This window comes from Oncorhynchus mykiss, chromosome 6 (assembly GCF_013265735.2).
Source record: "Oncorhynchus mykiss isolate Arlee chromosome 6, USDA_OmykA_1.1, whole genome shotgun sequence".
In the NCBI taxonomy this organism is placed as follows: Eukaryota; Metazoa; Chordata; class Actinopteri; order Salmoniformes; family Salmonidae; genus Oncorhynchus; species Oncorhynchus mykiss.
In genome coordinates this window covers 5733618-5746117 of record NC_048570.1, presented here as the reverse complement: position 1 = coordinate 5746117, position 12500 = coordinate 5733618, and the positions used below count along the sequence as shown (strand labels likewise).

General features: G+C 38.5%; 1 protein-coding gene across 1 annotated transcript in view; it reads left to right on the top strand.

Moving 5' to 3' along the window:
* The window catches only part of LOC110525177 (extracellular matrix protein FRAS1), a 312474-nt gene that overhangs the window by 222563 nt on the left and 77411 nt on the right, over positions 1-12500 (top strand). The window contains exons 40-41 of the mRNA XM_036979249.1: positions 7919-8081; positions 8673-8808. Coding sequence (XP_036835144.1) covers positions 7919-8081; positions 8673-8808 — 299 coding nt within the window. The remainder of the gene's footprint in view (positions 1-7918; positions 8082-8672; positions 8809-12500) is intronic.

The following is a 12500-nucleotide window of genomic DNA, read 5'->3' as shown; positions in this document are numbered from 1 at the left end:
TGGTTGTGAGGTCTGGGGTCCGCTCACCAACCAAGACTTCACAAAATGGGACAAACACCAAATTGAGACTCTGCACGCAGAATTCTGCAAAAATATCCTCCGTGTACAACGTAGAACACCAAATAATGCATGCAGAGCAGAATTAGGCCGATACCCACTAATTATCAAAATCCAGAAAAGAGCCGTTAAATTCTACAACCACCTAAAAGGAAGTGATTCACAAACCTTCCATAACAAAGCCATCACCTACAGAGAGATGAACCTGGAGAAGAGTCCCCTAAGCAAGCTGGTCCTGGGGCTCTGTTCACAAACACAAACACACCCTACAGAGCCCCAGGACAACAGCACAATTAGACCCAACCAAATCATGAGAAAACAAAAAGATAATTACTTGACACATTGGAAAGAATTAACAAAAAAACAGAGCAAACTAGAATGCTATTTGGCCCTAAACAGAGAGTACACAGCGGCAGAATACCTGACCACTGTGACTGACCCAAAATTAAGGAAAGCTTTGACTATGTACAGACTCAGTGAGCATAGCCTTGCTATTGAGAAAGGCCGCCGTAGGCAGACATGGCTCTCAAGAGAAGACAGGCTATGTGCTCACTGCCCACAAAATGAGGTGGAAACTGAGCTGCACTTCCTAACCTCCTGCCCAATGTATGACCATATTAGAGAGACATATTTCCCTCAGATTACACAGATCCACAAAGAATTCGAAAACAAATCCAAATTTGAAAAACTCCCATATCTACTGGGTGAAATTCCACAGTGTGCCATCACAGCAGCAAGATTTGTGACCTGTTGCCACGAGAAAAGGGCAACCAGTGAAGAACACACACCATTGTAAATACAACCCATATTTATGCTTATTTATTTTATCTTGTGTCCTTTAACCATTTGTACATTGTTAAAACACTGTATATATATATATAATATGACATTTGTAATGTCTTTACTGTTTTGAAACCTCTGTATGTGTAATGTTTACTGTTAATTTTTGTTGTTTTTCACTTTATATTTTCACTTTGTATGTTGTCTACCTCACTTGCTTTGGCAATGTTAACACATGTTTCCCATGCCAATAAAGCCCTTGAATTGAATTGAATTGAATTGAGAGAGACAGAGACAGAGACAGAGACAGAGAGAGAGAGAGAGAGAGAGACACAGAGACAGAGAGACAGAGAGAGAGACACAGAGACAGAGAGAGAGAGACAGAGAGAGAGAGAGACAGAGAGAGAGACAGAGAGAGAGACAGAGACAGAGACAGAGAGAGACAAAGACAGAGACAGAGACAGAGACAGAGAGAGAGAGAGAGAGAGAGAGAGAGAGAGACAGAGAGAGAGAGAGAGAGAGAGAGAGAGACAGAGAGAGAGAGAGACAGAGAGAGAGAGAGAGAGAGAGAGAGAGAGAGAGAGAGAGAGACAGAGAGAGAGAGAGAGAGAGACAGAGAGAGAGAGAGAGAGAGACACACAGACAGAGAGAGAGAGAGAGAGAGAGAGAGAGAGACAGAGAGACAGAGAGACAGAGAGAGAGAGACACACAGAGAGAGAGAGAGAGAGAGAGAGAGAGAGAGAGAGAGAGAGAGAGAGAGAGAGAGAGAGAGAGAGAGAGAGAGAGAGACAGAGACAGAGACAGAGAGAGAGAGACAGAGAGAGAGACAGAGAGAGAGAGACACACAGACAGAGAGAGAGAGAGAGACACACAGACAGAGAGAGAGAGAGAGAGAGAGAGAGACAGAGAGAGAGAGACACACAGAGAGAGAGAGAGAGAGATAGCCTGAGGGACACTGAATAATAACATCTGCATAGTAAACAGTAACTTACTTATTATTACTATTATTGTTATTACTATAATTATTAATGTTTACTGTAGACTGTTACCGTTTTATTGTTATTATTTTTGTATTTAATTTTGTATTATTATTTACTACCATTTTATATTATTATTTGCTATCATTTATAATTTTGTTACAATCTATATTGTATACATTGTTGCTTTGGCAATATTGACACAATGTTTTTCATGCCAATAAAGCAGCTTGAATTTGAATTTGAATTTGAATTTGAGAGACATCCCAATTAGAATTTGGACTAAAATATTTGACAGTGTAATCCTACCAATAGCACTTTATGGAAGTGAGGTTTGGGGGCCACTCAATAAACTGGATTTTAAAATGTGGGACAAACATCCAATTGAAGCCCTACATGCAGAATTCTGTCGGAAAATTCTACAAGTCCAGAGAAATACACCAACTAATGCATGTAGGGCAGAATTGGGCCGTTTTCCAGTAATAATGAAAATACAGAAAAGATCATTAAAATTTTGGCTACATCTAAATTCAAGTCCAAATTCGAGTCTGCAATTTAAAGCACTTCAAGCCCAAGAGCTGAGCCCAGAAACGAGCCCTCTCAGTCAGATGGTGTTGGACCTCACCAACCAAGCTGACGCCAGCACTGCTTCAAAAGAAAGAATTCCAATAAGCAAAATCATGAACCAATCAAAGGAATCATATTTACAATACTGGAAAAACGAAACAAAATCCCAAAGCCGACTAAATTGCTATCTGACCCTAAACAGAGAATATGAATTGGCTGATTATCTCTACTCTGTCAGAGATACGAAGCAGAGACAGATCCTTACCAAGTACAGGCTGAGTGACCACCGATTGGCAATAGAAACCGGCAGACATAAAAAGACATGGCTACCCAAAGAGGAGCGTGTATGTGGTCACTGCATGACAGGGGAGGTAGAGACAGAGATGCACTTTCTCCTTTACTGTGATAAATATTCCTCACAAAGAGATTCATTATTCACAGAAATGACTACATATATTCCAAATTTTTACAAATTGAACCCAGAGGAAAAACTAAGAATACTCATGGGCGAAGGAGCAATGGCTCCTCTTGCAGCCAAATATGTATTTTCCTGCCATAGCCTGAGGGACACTGAATAATAACATCTGCATAGTAAACAGTAACTTACTTATTATTACTATTATTGTTATTACTATAATTATTAATGTTTACTGTAGACTGTTACCATTTTATTGTTATTATTTTTGTATTTAATTTTGTATTATTATTTACTACCATTTTATATTATTATTTGCTATCATTTATAATTTTGTTACAATGTATATTGTATACATTGTTGCTTTGGCAATATTGACACAATGTTTTTCATGCCAATAAAGCAGCTTGAATTTGAATTTGAATTTGAGAGAGAGAGAGAGAGAGAGAGAGAGAGAGAGAGAGAGAGAGAGAGAGAGAGAGAGACACACAGACAGAGAGAGAGAGAGAGACAGAGAGAGACAGAGACAGAGACAGAGACAGAGAGAGAGAGAGAGAGAGAGAGAGAGAGAGAGAGAGAGAGAGAGAGAGACAGAGAGAGAGAGACACACAGACAGAGAGAGAGAGAGAGACACACAGACAGAGACAGAGACAGAGACAGAGACAGAGACAGAGAGAGATGTACCGGTTAGTTACTCTCTAACTAATCTAAAGTAGCTTCTGCTTCTTGCTTTCCCTCACTGCCCTCTTTCCCCTCATCTGCACTGATCTGTACGAGTCTGGACGGGTTAAAATGTACATTCTGATGTACTCTTTCTTCAGATGAAGGAGATCCACTTTGGACCGTTATGACAAAACCTTCTAATCTCACGTTCTTGGTATCCATTCCTACCAGGATCCTCTGTTGTTTTTGCAGGAATTTTTTGAGACCATTTGTTCTCTGCCCGGGCTAGATATTTATTTCTATATCATTTAGATTTAATCGACCCAGGTTATTTAATTGAGAACGATTCTCATTTAGGTTCTGCAGTAACGATCTAGCCGAGAGTCTTCGGTGAAAGTAATGGCTTCTACCGTCCCATCACTCCTTAGAGTGTAACCGCTATAAAAATAAAAAAAACATCTATATTCTCCCTCTCAGGGCTCTATAAAATCCTGGCTACAAATTAGAAACAGTAGAAAAATATAGAGAGAAAAATATTTATTGTGTTTGAGGGACGATATTTGGGAAACGGTTTAATTAGCGAGTCTAATTAGCGAACATTCAATATACAATCCACCTGCGAGACACACACACACACACACACACACACACACACACACACACACACACACACACACACACACACACACACAACAGTCTTCTGAGAGGCGTCAAAATGAAAACATTATCTCAAAAAAATTTGCTTCTGATTAGCTTTACTGCAATTAGCACGATGGCGGTTGTAATATCGGACAAACATCTCTGGGGCTAAATCACCTGTATTAGTTCAGCTTGGCAGACTGCCGCTCTGTGCAGTACGACATGCAGATTTAATGTTGCTCTGTTTTATTGTAGAGGATTAGAAAAATATGATATTATATTCAGGTAACTTTCGCTAGTTAATGAAGGGCTTACACAGTATTAGGTTTTATAGTGGTGTTTTCGCGACGGGAGAATTCAGAGGATATTTAGATGTAATTTAGTACCTTTCAGGAGATTATGGAGGTCTTGTGTAACATGTTATATTAGAATCACTAATCTATTCCCCCATTGGTCATCAAATCAAATGGTATTAGTCACATCCGCCGAACACAACAGGTTCAATACAATTTCACCTCACAGTGAAATGTTTACTTACGAGCCCCGACAGTTTAAAAAAATACAGATGAGAATAAGATCATTAAAGTAACAAGTAATTAAAGAGAAGTAGTAAAAAATAACAATGTATACAGGGGGGTGTGGAGGCTATATACAGGGTATTACGGTACAGAGTCAATGTGGAGGCTATATACAGGGTATTACGGTACAGAGTCAATGTGGAGGCTATATACAGGGTATTACGGTACAGAGTCAATGTGGAGACTATATACAGGGTATTACGGTACAGAGTCAATGTGGAGACTATATACAGGGTATTACGGTACAGAGTCAATGTGGAGGCTATAAACAGGGTATTACGGTACAGAGTCAATGTGGAGGCTATATACAGGGTATTACGGTACAGAGTCAATGTGGAGGCTATATACAGGGTATTACGGTACAGAGTCAGTGTGGAGGCTATATACAGGGGGTGCCGGTACAGAGTCAATGTGCGGTTAGTATGTACATGGGGTGGCAGGTGTAGCCTAGTGGTTAGAGTGTAGAGGCGGAAGGGTAGCCTAGTGGTTAGAGTGTAGAGGCGGAAGGGTAGCCTAGTGGTTAGAGTGTAGAGGAGGCAGGGTAGCCTAGTGGTTAGAGTGTAGAGGAGGCAGGTAGCCTAGTGGTTAGAGTGTAGAGGGGCAGGGTAGCCTAGTGGTTAGAGTGTAGAGGCGGCAGGGTAGCCTAGTGGTTAGAGTGTAGAGGCGGAAGGGTAGCCTAGTGGTTAGAGTGTAGAGGCGGAAGGGTAGCCTAGTGGTTACGGTGTAGAGGCGGAAGGGTAGCCTAGTGGTTAGAGTGTAGAGGCGGCAGGGTAGCCTAGTGGTTAGAGTGTAGAGGCGGAAGGGTAGCCTAGTGGTTACGGTGTAGAGGCGGAAGGGTAGCCTAGTGGTTACGGTGTAGAGGCGGAAGGGTAGCCTAGTGGTTAGAGTGTAGAGGCGGCAGGGTAGCCTAGTGGTTAGTGTAGAGGCGGAAGGGTAGCCTAGTGGTTAGAGTGTAGAGGCGGCAGGGTAGCCTAGTGGTTAGAGTGTAGAGGCGGAAGGGTAGCCTAGTGGTTAGAGTGTAGAGGCGGAAGGGTAGCCTAGTGGTTAGAGTGTAGAGGCGGCAGGGTAGCCTAGTGGTTAGAGTGTAGAGGCGGCAGGGTAGCCTAGTGGTTAGAGTGTAGAGGCGGAAGGGTAGCCTAGTGGTTAGAGTGTAGAGGCGGAAGGGTAGCCTAGTGGTTAGAGTGTAGAGGCAGAAGGGTAGCCTAGTGGTTAGAGTGTAGAGGCGGAAGGGTAGCCTAGTGGTTACGGTGTAGAGGCGGAAGGGTAGCCTAGTGGTTAGAGTGTAGAGGCGGCAGGGTAGCCTAGTGGTTAGAGTGTAGAGGCGGAAGGGTAGCCTAGTGGTTAGAGTGTAGAGGCGGCAGGGTAGCCTAGTGGTTAGAGTGTAGAGGCGGAAGGGTAGCCTAGTGGTTAGAGTGTAGAGGCGGAAGGGTAGCCTAGTGGTTAGAGTGTAGAGGCGGCAGGGTAGCCTAGTGGTTAGAGTGTAGAGGCGGCAGGGTAGCCTAGTGGTTAGAGTGTAGAGGCGGAAGGGTAGCCTAGTGGTTAGAGTGTAGAGGCGGCAGGGTAGCCTAGTGGTTAGAGTGTAGAGGCGGAAGGGTAGCCTAGTGGTTAGAGTGTAGAGGCGGCAGGGTAGCCTAGTGGTTAGAGTGTAGAGGCGGAAGGGTAGCCTAGTGGTTAGAGTGTAGAGGCGGAAGGGTAGCCTAGTGGTTAGAGTGTAGAGGCGGCAGGGTAGCCTAGTGGTTAGAGTGTAGAGGCGGAAGGGTAGCCTAGTGGTTAGAGTGTAGAGGCGGCAGGGTAGCCTAGTGGTTAGAGTGTTGAGGTGGCAGGGTAGCCTAGTGGTTAGAGTGTAGAGGCGGAAGGGTAGCCTAGTGGTTAGAGTGTAGAGGCGGCAGGGTAGCCTAGTGGTTAGAGTGTTGAGGTGGCAGGGTAGCCTAGTGGTTAGAGTGGAGGGGCGGCAGGATAGCCTAGTGGTTAGAGCGTTGGACTAGTAACCGGAAGGTTGCAAGTTCAAATCCCCGAGCTGACAAGGTACAAATCTGTCGTTCTGCCCCTGAACAAGGCAGTTAACCCACTGTTCCTAGGTCGTCATTGAAAATCTACATTCATTCATAGTCATCTATGTGACTATGCATAGATGACAACCTAGACAACCTAGAGTGGCAGTGGTGTGGAGAGGGGGGCAATAGTAGTCTGTTTGGAACTCTCTTTCTTATTGGTCTATTAACTAATTTACCGCATGGTGATGTCACCAGGCTGGCCAAAAACTCCATCCCATCAAAACAGGCTGAAATTTCAGGCAGTTTTTTCAAAACAGCTCTTATAATCTTATATTATCAAAATATTCCCAATTTCACAGTATTTGTCCAACCTCATAGTGTGGAAATATATATAAAACACAGGCAAAGTCATGTTTTTGATTGCGCTGAGCCTTTAAATCCAACAGGTTTAAGGCATTATTACCTGTTAAAAGAGCTTTATAATGTATGAACCCATTATAATGTTTTATAATCATTTTACATTACATGACCTCTTTCTACTTTGCAATTTTTCAACTGATAACAATAATGCACCGATAATGCAATAGCAATGCACTGATAATGCACTGATAATGCACGGCTACTGCAATAATGATGCACCGATGATGCCCTGTCAATGCACCATTAATACACTGATAATGCAACAATAATTAACTACTAATACACGGTCAATGCACTAATGACAATACACTGATAATGCACCGCTAATGCACCCGATAGCATACTGATAAAGCAACAATAATGCACTAATCATACACTGTTAATGCACAGATAAGGCACTGATAATGCATTGCTGATGTATTGTATTGTGTATGTAACAATGTATTGTTAATGCACCGATAATGCACTGCTAAAACACTGATAATGCACCGATAATACACTGCTAATGCACTGCTGAAGTACCAATAATGCACCAATAATGCACCGATAATGCACTGTTAATGCACTGCTAATGCACTGCTGAAGTACTGGTAATGCACTGATAATGCACTGGTAATGGACTGCTGAAGTACCAATAATGCACCGATAATGCACTGCTGAAGTACCAATAATGCACTGCTAATGCACTGCTAATGGACTAATAACCCAGAAGATGATACTATGCATCAGCTTAGACGTTTTTTAAAAACAAATTCTTATTGTTTTTTGTTTATTTTCCGTGAAGACTATGTTTTCGGATTAACTTTGCAGAAACTTCCTTCCTGTTAGGTACATCACTTCCTTTGAGACAGGAAACCAACCAGTGACAGACATCTTCCATTTCATTGTTTACGACGGTGAAAACAATCGCCTTGACAACCAGATGTGCACCATCACCATCACCTCTAAGGGGACACAGCCTCCAGTGGTCGCTGTCCGCAGTGGCGTCAAGGTACAGACATCTCCCAGGGTTCAGCTTGCTTAGAGACAGTTGCTATGGAGCAGAGATCGATGGTCGGCAGCAGACGAAGCAGCACTAGGCAATACATCTGATGCAACGCTCAGTCAACCAGTGTCTAACGCTGTGTGTGTTTGTGCTTGTGCGTGCCTGTGTGCTTGTCTGCCTGTCTACCTGCCTGTCTGCCTGCCTGCCTGCCTGCCTGCCTGTCTGTCTGCCTGTCTGCCTGCTTGTCTGCCTGCCTGTCTGCCTGTCTGTCTGTCTGTCTGTCTGCCTGCCTGCTTGTCTGCCTGTCTACTTGCCTGTCTGTCTGTCTGCCTGCCTGCCTGCCTGCCTGCCTGCCTGCCTGTCTACCTGCTTGTCTGTGTCTGTCTGTCTGTCTGTCTGTCTGTCTGTCTGCCTGTCTGTCTGTCTGTCTGACTAGGATCAGCGTTACCTTATAAAATCCTAGCTGTAAACATTAGATTGGAAAGGACTAAACTGAGTTCGGACCAGTAGCTATTTAGGGGCGACTTCATGCTATCCCTCGAAGCGATCTCACCCAATGTGAAATGTTATGCAAGTGTCTATGTTGTGTATTTCTAGGTCCAGGGAGGAGGACGAGTCCAGCTGTCAACCAATCACATCGATGTATCAGATCTGGACACACCCAACAAGGATCTGCTGGTTTGGATGATCAGCAAGCCCAAATATGGCTTCATTGAGAACACAATAGGAAGAGGTGTGTGTGTGTGGGGTGGGGTGGGGGGGGGTGGGGGGGGGGGGGGGGGGTCACGTCACTACAGTCCCTGGTTCCAATCAATCAATCAAATGTATTTATAAAGCCGTTCTTACATCAACTGATGTCACAAAGTGCTGTACAGAAACCCAGCCTAAAACCCCAAACAGCAAGCAATGCAGGTGTAGAAGCACGGTGGCAAGAGAAAAACTCCCTAGAAAGGCCAGAACCTCGGAAGAAACCTAGAGAGGAACCAGGCTATGAGGGGGGGTCCAGTCCTCTTCTGGCTGTGCCGGGTGGAGATTATAACAGAACATAATACATAATATATATATATATAGTAATACACTATATATACACTACATATACAGTAATACACTACATATACAATAATACACTACATATACAGTAATACACTATATATACACTACATATACAGTAATACACTACATATACAGTAATACACTACATATACAGTAATACACTACATATACAGTAATACACTACATACACAATAATACACTACATACACAGTAATACACTACATACACAATAATACACTACATATACAGTAATACACTACATATACAGTAATACACTACATACACAATAATACACTACATATACAGTAATACACTACATATACAGTAATACACTACATACACAATAATACACTACATACACAGTAATACACTACATACACAATAATACACTACATATACAGTAATACACTACATATACAGTAATACACTACATACACAATAATACACTACATACACAGTAATACACTACATATACAGTAATACACTACATACACAATAATACACTACATATACAGTAATACACTACATACACTATATATACAGTAATACACTACATATACAGTAATACACTACATATACAATAATACACTACATACACAATAATACACTACATATACAGTAATACACTATATATACAGTAATACACTACATATACAGTAATACACTACATACACAGTAATACACTATATATACAGTACATATACAATAATACACTACATATACAGTAATACACTACATACACAATAATACACTACATACACAGTAATACACTATATATACAGTACATATACAATAATACACTACATATACAGTAATACACTACATACACAATAATACACTACATACACAGTAATACACTACATATACAGTAATACACTACATATACAGTAATACACTACATATACAGTAATACACTACATATACAATAATACACTACATATACAGTAATACACTACATATACAATAATACACTATATATACAATAATACACTATATATATACAGTACATATACAGTAATACACTATATATATACAGTACATATACAGTAATACACTACATATACAGTAATACACTATATATATACAGTACATATACAGTAATACACTACATATACAGTAATACACTATATATATATACAGTACATATACAATAATACACTACATATACAATAATACACTACATATACAATAATACACTACATATACAATAATACACTATATATATACAGTACATATACAGTAATACACTACATATACAGTAATACACTACATACACAGTAATACACTACATATACAGTAATACACTATATATATACAGTACATATACAGTAATACACTACATATACAATAATACACTACATATACAGTAATACACTACATATACAGTAATACACTATATATATACAGTACATATACAGTAATACACTATATATATACAGTACATATACAGTAATACACTATATATATACAGTACATATACAGTAATACACTACATATACAGTAATACACTATATATATACAGTACATATACAGTAATACACTACATATACAGTAATACACTATATATATACAGTACATATACAGTAATACACTACATATACAATAATACACTACATATACAATAATACACTACATATACAATAATACACTACATATACAGTAATACACTACATACACAGTAATACACTACATACACAGTAATACACTATATACACACACTACATATACAATAATACACTACATATACAGTAATACACTACATACACAGTAATACACTACATACACAGTAATACACTATATACACACACTACATATACAATAATACACTACATATACAATAATACACTATATATACAATAATACACTACATATACAATAATACACTATATATATACAGTACATATACAGTAATACACTACATATACAGTAATACACTACATACACAGTAATACACTACATATACAATAATACACTACATATACAGTAATACACTACATATACAGTAATACACTACATATACAATAATACACTACATATACAGTAATACACTACATATACAATAATACACTATATATACAATAATACACTACATATACAATAATACACTATATATATACAGTACATATACAGTAATACACTACATATACAGTAATACACTACATACACAGTAATACACTATATATACAATAATACACTACATATACAATAATACACTATATATATACAGTACATATACAGTAATACACTACATATACAGTAATACACTACATACACAGTAATACACTACATATACAGTAATACACTACATATACAGTAATACACTACATATACAGTAATACACTACATACACAGTAATACACTACATATACAGTAATACACTACATATACAGTAATACACTACATATACAATAATACACTACATATACAATAATACACTACATATACAATAATACACTATATATACACTACATATACAGTAATACACTACATATACAGTAATACACTACATATACAGTAATACACTACATACACAGTAATACACTACATATACAGTAATACACTACATACACAGTAATACACTACATATACAGTAATACACTACATACACAGTAATACACTACATATACAATAATACACTACATATACAGTAATACACTACATATACAGTAATACACTATATATATACAGTACATATACAGTAATACACTATATATATACAGTACATATACAGTAATACACTATATATATACAGTACATATACAGTAATACACTATATATATACAGTACATATACAGTAATACACTACATATACAGTAATACACTATATATATACACTACATACACAGTAATACACTACATACACAGTAATACACTATATACACACACTACATATACAATAATACACTACATATACAATAATACACTATATATACAATAATACACTACATATACAATAATACACTATATATATACAGTACATATACAATAATACACTACATATACAGTAATACACTACATACACAGTAATACACTACATATACAGTAATACACTACATATACAATAATACACTACATATACAGTAATACACTACATATACATTAATACACTATATATACAATAATACACTACATATACAATAATACACTATATATATACAGTACATATACAGTAATACACTACATATACAGTAATACACTACATACACAGTAATACACTATATATACAATAATACACTACATATACAATAATACACTATATATATACAGTACATATACAGTAATACACTACATATACAGTAATACACTACATACACAGTAATACACTACATATACAGTAATACACTACATACACAGTAATACACTACATATACA